Consider the following 12,101-nt stretch of genomic DNA (forward strand, 5'->3'; position numbering starts at 1 on the left):
TTTGTATATATAAGATCTATGAATAATTATATGGGGAACGAATTGTAACATGTATATGTGTACATAATCTGGTGACATCAGTAGATTATTTCATACCTGTTTTACCTCTGGATTCTGCTAGGGGAGAAAGAGAGGTCACTGATAATTAGCTAGGTTGGATTAAGCCACCTGAGTTCCTTGGAGTTAAGGTATTATAATAGTGCATAAGACTGTATAATTACCACTAAGAAATGTACATCTCAGCCAGATGCAGTGGCTCACACCTGTAATCCCAGAACTTTGGGAGGCTGAGGCAGGTGGATCGCCTGAGGTCAGGAGTTCAAGACCAGCCTGACCAATATGGTGAAACCTCGTCTCTACTAAAAATACAAAAATTAGCCGGGCATGGTGGCATGCGCCTGTAGTCTCAGCTACTCAGGAGGCTGAGGCAGGAGAATTGCTTGAACCCAGGAGGTGGAGGTTGCAGTGAGCCGAGATTGCGCCACTGCACTCCAGCCTGGGCGACAGAGCGATACTCCATCTCAAAACAAAAAAAGAACAACAACAAAAAACGAAATGTACGTCTCCTTGGGTCTTTCATAGCCCAGCCATCTCAAAAGAAGAGAGCACCTTCTTGTCAAGAGTTTCTAAGCCCAGAAAGGCTCAAGTTCTTTGCCTGTCCACCCAGTGCTCTCAGGGGGCTTATGGTCGATATTCCATGATCACATTTTGTCATTTTTAGTCCAGAGTCATAAATTGTGATCCTACCCTCAGTTAAGTAGACTCATAGAACAAAGCTCTTTCAGCAGTTTTAGCTGTGGTGCAGAAACATTTAGTGGAAATGCTCTTACCAAGCAGGGAGGAGTTGAGGGCAACACTTCCTTGGGTACAGCCTTTTTCATGTGAAGGTATGGAAATGTGGCCTGGGCCTTGGCTGCCTGTGGCCTCTGTGTACCACCTATAGGGCCATTCTGAGACTGGTAGGAGGTGCCCTGTATTTACTTTTCTCCAATTAGTCCCTTTTTTCGGTGCAACTTAGATAGGGTATGGACACTCAAACATTGGTGATATATTCTTAGTGTGTTTACCTCAGGCTGCTGTGACCACATTTGGTATTTCATACTATTTTGATAGCTTTTTCAGATTTCAGAATCTCCATTGGTGACTGTCTCTGTTGTTTCTCTTTCCATGTCCAAATGTGGGTCTCTTCCACATTCTATCCTTGGCTGGCAGCTGACCTTTCCCATAGTCATTCACTCCCTCAGAAAATGGATGGCACCCAGCTTTGCTTATTACCCTGGCATCTCTAACAATGACTCTCAAGTCCACAGAAGTTAAAAGGGTTCAACCAGGTGGCCACAGATACACTTCTGGTACCCTTTCTCTCTTCCTTAGGTTTTCTAACTCTAAACGTTTCTGGGTATTCTCATCTGCTGTGGCCACGTTTATGAAACAGAAATTCACAGTCTTAATGATAAGACTGACAGATGAGAGACAACTGAAGTGTAATGTCCTTCCACAGCTATACCTCTAGATGTAACCCAGTTGGTAGGGCCCAGATTTTTATGGAAAAACAAGAAAGGGCACCTAACCTAACCTTTAGGACAGAGACTGCCTGGTAGAAAGCTGGAAGGAGGTGACCCCTGAAGGTGAGAAGGAGTGAATTAGGATGTCGAAGAGGGAAGGGCTTCCTGTGCATTAATTAGTGCCCCCATCTGTGAGATGTAGAGGGAGATGATTAAGGGAGTGGTTCTTTGAGTGAGCTGCAGGTAAGTTTGCATGGTTGGCTGCAGGCTGGATGGGAGGGGATTTTTATAGTTGAGCCTCAAGAAGGAACCAAGGCCAGACCCTGCGAGGTCATGGCTACAATAGTAATGGATTTGAATTTTATCATGAAGGCAAAGAAATTATTGAAGGGCTTTTAAAAAGTATTTTTAATTTTCTTTCTTTTGGATCTATTTATTTTTTAGGTCTTTTAGTAGGCATGTGTATTTTTTCCTCTCAAAAATGGAAATAGGCTGGGTGTGGTGGCTCATGCCTGTAATCCCAGCACTTTGGGAGGCCAATGAGGGAGGATTGCTTGAGCCCAGGAGTTCAAGACTAGCCTGGGCAACATAGGGAGACCCCATCTCTACAAAAAGTTTTTTTAAAAAATTAGCTGGGCATGATAGTGGCACATACTTGTAGTTCTGGCTACGTGGGAGGCTGAGGCAAGAGGGTTGCTTGAGCCCAGGGGTTTGAGGCTGTAGTGAGCCATGATCATGTCACTGCACTCCAGCATGGGCAACAGAGCGAGACCCTGTCTCAAAAGAAAACAAAGGGAGGGAAATACAGTATATCTTTTGTTTTATAACTACCAAAATTAGGAATACTTACCATTTCTTGGCTAAACTTTATATTTTGATTTTTAAAACTTGTTAAAAATTGCAATGAGGAGGAAATTTCAGGAGAGCAGAAGACAGACTGTCCCAGGTGTCACTGTCCTATTATTCCCTATAAAATCCAGTGCCAGGATAGTTGAATGGATAAAGCAAATGTGGTATAAGTTGAATATCCCTTATCTAAAATGCTTTGGACGAGGAGTGTTTCGAATTTTAGAATATTTGCATTATGCTAACCAGTTCAGCATCCCTAATCTGGAAATCCAAAATGCTCTAGTGAACATTTTTCTTCAGCATCCATCATGTTGGCACTCAAAAAGTTTTAGGTTTTGGAGTGTTTTGGATTTCAGATTAGGGATACTCAACCTGTGTTTGGGGGTAGCCATCTCTTCCTATAGACATTTCAGAACTTAAATACTGCTTTGCTATAATTTCTGTGAATTTTTGATATATTATCTTCTCTGAGATACATTTTTATCCTTTATAAAATGGCCATATTGAAGTGATGATGTATCCTAATCTACCATGGCTGAGTCAAGGGATAAAGAGGTTTTCCTGTGTCTGTGGGGTATACTTAACTTGGTGGTTTTTATCTAGAAGCTTGTTTTGGTCAAGATGTTGCTTATATTCAGGCCAGGCATAGGGGCTCATGCCAGTCATCTCAACACTTTGGGAGGCCAAGGTGGGAGGACTGCTTGAGCTCAGGAGTTTGAAACCAGGCAGGGTAACATGGCAAGACTCCATCTCCAAAATTTAAATTTAAAAAAAAAAAAAAAGATACTAGTTGTATTCATAATTGTGTCTCTTTTGCCTTTAGTCCAAGCTCACCTTAACCCCATGGGTCGGCCTTCGGAAGATTAATGTGTCCTACTGGTGCTGGGAAGATATGTCCCCATTTACAAATAGTTTACTACAGTGGATGCCATCTGAGCCCAGCGATGCTGGATTCTGTGGAATTTTATCAGAACCCAGTACTCGGGGACTGAAGGCTGCAACCTGCATCAACCCACTCAATGGTAGCGTCTGCGAAAGGCCTGGTAAGTTCACGGGTGAATTAGATGGTATTCAGAGTTTATTGTGAGAGAAACCATAGGAGGCATAGTTCATTGCTGAGATGCGCGAAGTAGTCATGAAAACAGATGAAGTATTGATTTCAAGCATGCAAAGAAGAGTATAACCCAGATTTCAGAAGCAGAAGGAAATATTCTGGGACCCTGAATAGTTTTAATTATAAGCAAAACCAAAAATAACTAACACTACTCAAAGAAACTGATATTCTAATTAACAATGAGATTGATAGGTTTATTGACCAGAAAAAGTATTGAGAATCGCTCTGAAAAGCAAATTTATTGGTGTTGGCAGAGAAATGCTGTGGAAGAAAAAACAAAAAAGGAAAATAAAAGCAAAGAAAAGATGAGTAAAGCAAGCAAGTCACTGCAGGGACAGTGTTCAGAAAGGTAGTGTCAACAGAGAGAAAAGTGATGAGAGCAGTTCTGTAAGCGAGGACAGAAGCAACCCAGAACTGCGCGAAAGCTGTGGGAGAGTACTGAGCGGACAGACACTCGGAGTAGCTTCCCAGCTTTCAGTCTCTCTGGGCTACATTTCGGCTAACTAAAGGCAGGCCCAGGGGTAGCTGCTGCAGCATAAAGACAACCCAAAATAAGCCTCCTCCTCCTGCAGAGGGACTCACAAGCAGTCGGTGGAATTGTGGGTTGTTTTGGGAGGCCGGACTCCATTTGCATTGTGTCCAGTTTTGGGAAAGTAATTTGAGGAATTACAGAGGTGTAGAAGAGAATTCATAGCATTGTAGATTTCTAAATATTGATTTCTAAACTTCTCTAGGGGAGCTGCCCAGCAGCCTTTCAGAATTCTGAATCCTTTGGTGAACTTAATGAATGCCATGGACCTTCTTCCCTCCAAAATTGCAAACATGAGATTTTACATATTCAAGTGGATTGTAAAACCCCTGAAGTTCATCCTGGGTCCCCAAATTCTAAGGGGCTTACAGCCCTACTTTTATGGAAAGATTCACTGTTTCCTCATCTTTGTCCTTAATGCTCTTTGAAAAGAAAATTTATTTTTTCCACAAGTGTGTAAATACACTTGACTAAACAGTACTTGATGACTTTTATTGTTTTGTATTTTCTCTCATTTAATTGATTTCATGGCACATTAATGGGTCATCACCCACATTTGAAAAGTCTTGGCTGGGCACAGTGGCTCACACCTGTAATCCCAGCACTTTAGGAGGCCAAAATGGGTGGATCACAAGGTCAAGATATCGAGACCATCCTGGCTAACATAGTGAAACCCCATCTCTACTAAAAATACAAAAAATTAGCCAGACGTGATGACGCGTGCCTATAGTCCCAGCTGCTTGGGAGGCTGACACAGGAGAATCACTTGAACCGAGGAGGCGGAGGTTGCAGTGAGCCGAGATTGTGCCACTGCACTCTAGCCTGGAGACAGAGTGAGACTCTGTCTCAAAAAAAAAAAAAAAAAGAAAGAAAGAAAGGTCTTTGACCTTAGCAGACATGGTGGGAGCTCTAAGTGTCTCTCTTGGGTTTCATTCCCAGCAAACCACAGTGCCAAGCAGTGCCGGACACCATGTGCCTTGAGGACAGCATGTGGAGATTGCACCAGCGGCAGCTCTGAGTGCATGTGGTGCAGCAACATGAAGCAGTGTGTGGACTCCAATGCCTACGTGGCTTCCTTCCCTTTCGGCCAGTGTATGGAATGGTATACAATGAGCACCTGCCCCCGTAAGTGAAAAAGGGAGCCCCAGGCACTTATGCATGCCCTCTGTATAGGCAACAACTCAGCCATGAGGCTGTGCTGTCAAGCCTCTGAACATTTCAGAAACAAGACTGGACATGACCTCTGCTCAAACCTGACCAGAGACTGCCATCGAGACATTGCTGCCTATTGAGAACCTTCATACAGAATCAGGCACACTGACAGTAAATAAATGTAGGATAGATCACAGAGTACAGAAATAACTTGTCCAACTTCGTATTGCTCAATCCATGTAATATCTCCATATCTGAATTTCCTAATTTGTAAAGTAAATGCTTTCCAATAGATAACCTCTAAGGTCCCTTTTGCCTTCAACATCCTGGGATTGAGAGAGGAGGGAAGGGTCATCTCTGTTATGTATTGGGCAAAATACTGGGCTCTTTACATTCCTTATCTCTTTTAAATAATCAAGACAAAATAGTATTTTTTACTCAAGCCAGTTGAATAGTCTGTTAAAGAAAAATGTAATTTAAATACAGTGAATTCAGATCTACCTGTGATAGTCAATTGCAACTTTTTTTTTTTTAATAGCTGAAAATTGTTCAGGCTACTGTACCTGTAGTCATTGCTTGGAGCAACCAGGCTGTGGCTGGTGTACTGATCCCAGCAATACTGGCAAAGGGAAATGCATAGAGGGTTCCTATAAAGGACCGGTGAAGATGCCTTCGCAAGCCCCTACAGGAAATTTCTATCCACAGCCCCTGCTCAATTCCAGCATGTGTCTAGAGGACAGCAGATACAACTGGTCTTTCATTCACTGTCCAGGTAAGATGCCTTGCATATCCAAATTCAAGTGTTTCACTACCGATTTATGAAGAATAAAACCTTGAAAGCTATGTTGTGTATATGTAACTCCCTCCCCTCAGCCCCTTCCCTTCCTCCTAATGGTTGGTACAAGAAGGAATAGACCAGAAGCTGGTCCAAGGCCTGACCTGGACCTGCTGGGAGTGGTGGTGGGTTCCTAAGAAACCAATTCTAAGAAATTGGCCTTTGATTCAGACTTGAAGTGACCACTCAGCAGTGTGTCTGTGGGCTTCTAGAACAATTGGGAGAGGCTGGGCTGGTGCAAAGACTCCTCAGAGATTAGCGGGTCAAGAACTTCTCTTAAGAGCCTGTCAGATAGTGCCATTGACAACAGGGCTCTTTGTGAGGACTTTGTAAGGGAAAGTCCACTGTAAACAAAGCTAAAAGGGCAGAGACAGACCGGGAGAAAATACCTGCACTGTATGTAACAACTGATGATCATCCAGAATATATAAACTCCCACCCTCCAGGGAAAAAATAAGAAGCTAAATGTGAACCCAACAGAAAAAGTGGTTATTGGAGATAAAGAAGCCATTCTCAGAAAAGGAAATAGAACAGGAAAATGTAAACTAACACCGGGAACCAATTTTTTGTCTACTAAACTGGATCAAATTTTCTGTGTTCCCTTTTTTCCATACTAAGATATGGGGGACCTGCAATTCTGTTTTTAATCCACTAGGAGTTAACTTTTTAACGAAATATTTAAATCTCTGCTTTTTCATTAATATCAAGAATATATCTGGTAAAATGAAAACCCAGAGAATGGAAGAAAATATTTGCAAAGTATATATCTAGTAAGAATCTAATGTCCAGAACACGTAACTCTTAAAACTCAACAATAGAAAGACAGCCCAATTAAGAAATGGATAAAGGATTTAAATAGACATATGTCCAGAGAAGAAATACAAATGGCCAATAAGCACACGAAAAGATAATATCATTCATCATTACCAAGAAATGCAAGTCAAAGCCACAATGAGATACCACTTTACACCCACTGAGATGGCTATAATCAATAAAACAGGTAATAACAAGTATTGGCAAGGATATGTAGAAATTGGAACTCTCATGCAGGTTGGCAGGTCCTCAAAAAGTTAAATATAGAGTTATCATATGGCCCAGCAGTTTTACTCCTAGGTACATACCCAAGAAAATTGAAAACGTGTATTACCCAAAAACTTGTGTATAAATGCTTATGCCTGTAGCATCATTCTTCGTAGCATCGTGCTCATAGCAACATTATTCATAATAAGCAAAAGTGAAAACAAGCCAAATACCTGTTAGCTGGCAAATGGATGAACAAAGTGTTGTATATTCATACAGTGTAATGTTACTTGGCAATAAAAAGGAATGAAGTACTGACATATTTTCTGACATGGATTACCCTAAAAAAACATGCTATGTAAAAGAAGCCAGGTGCAAAAGATTATGCATTGCATGATGCCATTTATATGAAATGTCCAAAGGCAGAAAGTAGATGTTTAGTGGTTTCCTAGGGCTGGGGATGGAAACGAGGAATAATAGGCATGAGGTTTTCTAGAGTAGCTGCACCATTTTATGCTCTCACCAACATCATATGAAGGTTCATGTTTTTCCACGTCCTTGCCAACACTTGTTACTGACCATCTTTTTAATTAAAATTGTTCCAGTGGATGAGAAATGGCATCTCACTGTTGTTTTGATTTGTATTTTCCTGATAACTAATGAAATTGAACATCAACTGCATTAGTTAGCCTTTTGTATGTCTTCTTTGGAGAAATATTTACTCAAATTCTTTGCCCATTTTTCAGTTATGTTGTCTTTTTTATTATTGAGTTGTAAGAGTTCTTCATGAATTCTGAAGTCCCTTATTGGATATATTATTTGCAAATACTTCCTCCCATTATATGAGTTTCTTTTCACCTTCTTAATATGCCTTTTGAAATCAAAAGTTTTCAGTTTTGATTAAGTTCCATGTATCAATGTTTTGTTTTATCCCATGTGCTTTTTGGTATTGTATCTAGAAAATCAGTGCCCAAGTAACCCAGGATCACATAGATTTGCTCCTAAGTTTTCTTTGAAAAGTTTCATAGGTTTGTGTGTTACATTAGGTCCTTGATCCATTTTGAGTTAATTTTTGTGTATGGTGTGAGGTAGGGGTCCAGACTCTTTTTGCCTGTGGATGTGGTCCCTGCACCATTTGTTGAAAAGACTTTTTTTTTAACCATTGAATTTTCTTGGCACATTTGTTGCAAATCAATTGACTGTGAATCTGGGAACTTATTTCTAAGCTCTCATTTCTGTGCTGTTGACCTACGTTTCTCCTTTTGCCAGTATTACACTGTTTTTATTACTGTGGCTTTGTATAAGTTTTAAAATTGGGAAGTCTAAGTCCTCCACCTTTGTTCTTATTTTCCAAGACTGTTATAGCTATTCTGGGTTTCTTGCATGTTCATATTAATTTTAGGATGAGCTTGCCATTTTCTGCAACAACAAAAAGCCAACTGGCTTGATAAGGTTTGCATTCAATCTACTGACCAATTTGGGGTATATTGCCAGTTTGTTTGTTTATTTGTTTGTTTGGTTTGTTTGTTGAGAGAGGGTCTCACTCTGTCACCCAGGCTGGAGCGCAGTGGTGCTATCTTGGCTCACTGCAACCTCCGCTTTCCCAGGCTCAGGTGATTCTCCAGCCTCGGCCTCTCGAGTAGCTGGTACTACAGGCATGAGCTACCAACACCCAGCTAATTTTTGTATTTTTTTAGAGACAGGGTTTCACCATGTTGCCCAGGCTGGTTTTGAACTCCTGAGCTCAAAGCAGTCCTCCCGCCTCTGCCTCCCTAAGTTCTGGGATTACAGGTGTGAGCCACCACGCCTGGCCCTTGCTGTCTTAACAAGGTTAAATCTTCTAGCCTATGAACCTGGAACGTCTATTTATTTACCTCTTTACTTTCTTTTGGCATTGTTTTGTAGTTTTCAGTGTACATCATTGTCTTGTTCCTTTTTTTAGGAGAAAATAATTCAGTCTCTATTAAATATGATATTGGTTTAGATTTTTTTTTATACATGCCCTTTATTGGGTTGAGAAAGTTTCCTTCTATTCTAGTTTTTTGAGGGTTTTGGAACGAATGAGTGCTAGATTTTGTCAAACACTTTTTCCGTGTCTACTTAGATGATCATGAAATTTTGTTCTTTATTCTATTAATACTACGTATTACATTAATTAAGAATGTTAAACCAGTTTTGCATTCCTGGGATAAAGCCCATTTAGTCATGATGTATACTTTTTATCATGATGTATAATTTTAATCTGCTGTTGGATTCTATTTGCTAGTTGGGGATTTTGTGTGTACATTCATGAGGGGGATATAAGTTTGTGGTTTTCTTCTTTTGTGATTACTATCTGGCTTTCATAGCAGGATAGTACTGGCCTCCTAGAGTAAGTTGGAACATATTCCTCCTCCTCTATTTACTGGAAGAGTTCGTCAAGGATTAGCATTAATTCTTCTTTAGATGTTGATAGAATTCCCCAGTGAAACCAAATGGGCCTGGCCTTTTTCTTTGCGGGAAAATTTTTAATAATTCAATCTGTTTGTTATAGATCTATTCAGATTTTCTTTTTCTGAGTGAGTCAGTTTTGGTAATCTGTGTTTTTCTAGGAATTTGGCTATTTCTTCTCAGTAATCAAATTTGTTAACGTACAGTTCATAGTATTTTCTTTTTTTTTTTTTTTGAGACAGAGTCTCACTCTTTCACCCAGTCTGGAGTGCAGTGGCGTGATCTCTGCTCACTGCAACCTCCGCCTCCAGGGTTCAAGCGATTCTCCTGCCTCAGCCCCCCAAGTAGCTGGGACTACAGGTGCACACCACCACTCCTAGCTAATTTTTTTTTTTTTTTTTTTTTTTTTTTTTAGTAGAGACAGGGTTTTACCATGTAGACCCGGATGGTCTCGATCTCCTGACCTCGTGATCTGCCCGCCTTGGCCTCCCAAAGTGCTGGGATTACAGGCGTGAGCCACCGCGCCCGGCCAGTTCATAGGATTTTCCTGCAGGTTGCTCTTTAGCAATATGTAGTCTCCTATTTAACCTGTTAAGGATTTTTTTTTTCTGTCTAATTTGGTTTTATTTATTCTTATACATTTTGCAAGGGCTCTAAATATTGTGAGGGTTTTTTTTTTTTTAAGAGCTTGCTCTCTTATGTTGTGGATGCAATAATTTAAGCCTTGTTGAATGTACTAAAATTTGTGTTTTCCATTCTCTCATATTTCTTTCATTAACCCTTCCTTCAGGATTTGTTGCTGTGCATGTTTATCCTGGTGGTATTCGGAGATTGAGAGTTTTCTTATACTGGTTAATCCTAAAGGTTAATTTGTATTAATACCTAAACGTGTAGATCTGTCAATATTGGTCAGTGGTTGGGTGTGCCGAGCTGTTGTGAAAGTGTGGTATGATGTCCTGGAAAAGCTAGCAAGCCAGCCTCAGGACACTCCAGCTCTGGTCCACGTGGACTGTTGTTGACTGGTGTGCGCTTCTCCCTCATTGGAAGAAGGAAGGAGCAATGGACCTAGGTGGCTGGGTGCAATTGGCATGTTCATGGGTGTGCCAAGTGCCTCCCAGCCTTGGGTGGTAGGGCCACCTAAAGATAGCTGGCACATTGCCTTGAGCTTTCTTTCTTGCTTGCTTGCTTGCTTTTATTTTTGAGATGGAGTTTCACTCTTGTTGCCCAGGCTGGAGTGCAATGGTGCTTTCTTGGCTCACTGCAACCTCCGCCTCCCGGGTTCAAGCGGTTCTCCTGCCTCAGCCTCCCAAGTAGCTGGGATTACAGGCACCTGCCACCACATCTGGCTAATTTTTTGCATTTTTAGTAGAGACGGGGTTTCACCGTGTTGGCCAGGCTGATCTCGAACTCCTGACCTCAGGTAATCCACCCACCTTGGCCTCTCAAAGTGATGGGATTACAGGCATGAGCCACCACACCCAGCTGAGTTTTCTTTCAAACACTCAAATACTAACAGGTGCATAAACAGAACAAGTACAAGGCTATGGAAGGTTGCCAAGATGGTGGAAAACTACATCACACTGATCAACCAAGGCAGATCTGAAGAATCAGATTTTGCTTACAGTGCAGGTTGTGCACTATGTAAATGTCTCCCCCATCCTATTCCCCCCTAGAGTTCTGCAGTGCACAGCCTGTGCAGCTGTCCTGAGCAGTCCTCAGAGGTCCAAGCTTCATATACCTTTCTAGTTGTAAAGCCCTATATCCATTAGGAGTCTTAGTAATCCCACTTGTGGAAATGTTTATCCATAAAGATGGTCATTTTTCTAATAATGAAAAATGTAAAGCACACTAAATATTAGAATATAAGGGAATGGTTAAATAACTATTAAGATTCATCAAAATCATTCTGCCATTTGAAGTTTTGTTTATAATTGATGAAATAAGGTGGTAAAATAATTGTGATCTAAGTTAAGAAAGGTGAATGTTAATATGAATATAATTGTGCAAATTACGTTCTTCTGGTATTTTTCTATACCAGAAGAAAACATATCAAATGTGAACAGTGGTCTCTCAGTGGTTGGATTGTATATGATCTTTCCCCATCCTTCTATTTTTTAAATATACCGTCATGAGCATACGTTATTTTTTAGTGAATAACAACAAAAAATATTTTTTAATATCACTATGGGCTTTCACCTTGCTGTGATACATTTTCAATTTTCCTGGACTAACTCTTCTTTGACATTTTTTATCTTATTTCTCAAATCAGTTTTTAGTGGGCCAGTTTTGGTGATTTATCAAAGATAAATTAACTACAGAGATAGTTGCAGATAAATCTTACTGAACTTACTACATGCAATTCTTCTGTGGTACAGACCCCTTGAAACTCTTTTTCTTCCAGCTTGCCAATGCAACGGCCACAGTAAATGCATCAATCAGAGCATCTGTGAGAAGTGTGAGAACCTGACCACAGGCAAGCACTGCGAGACCTGCATATCTGGCTTCTACGGTGATCCCACCAATGGAGGGAAATGTCAGCGTAAGTCAAATTGGTCAGGTTTACTCATGGCAAGTCGGTGTGGAACACAGCACTTCTATTTGACTTGAATATCCAGGAGGAAAAAAGCCACTTTGTTTTGGATACCACATTTCTTATTAAATCATACT

The 12,101-nt window shown here is 40.7% G+C and overlaps 1 protein-coding gene across 3 annotated transcripts in view; it reads left to right on the top strand.

The window, feature by feature from the left end:
- The window catches only part of ATRN (attractin), a 180,362-nt gene that overhangs the window by 98,432 nt on the left and 69,829 nt on the right, over positions 1-12,101 (top strand). For all 3 annotated transcript variants that reach the window (XM_030825442.1, XM_030825443.1, XM_030825444.1), the window contains 4 exons: positions 3,178-3,397; positions 4,937-5,122; positions 5,688-5,921; positions 11,836-11,973. In XM_030825442.1, the coding sequence (XP_030681302.1) occupies positions 3,178-3,397; positions 4,937-5,122; positions 5,688-5,921; positions 11,836-11,973 (778 nt within the window). The remainder of the gene's footprint in view (positions 1-3,177; positions 3,398-4,936; positions 5,123-5,687; positions 5,922-11,835; positions 11,974-12,101) is intronic.

The sequence above is a fragment of the Nomascus leucogenys genome, chromosome 13 (genome assembly GCF_006542625.1).
Source record: "Nomascus leucogenys isolate Asia chromosome 13, Asia_NLE_v1, whole genome shotgun sequence".
Lineage (NCBI taxonomy): Eukaryota > Metazoa > Chordata > Mammalia > Primates > Hylobatidae > Nomascus > Nomascus leucogenys.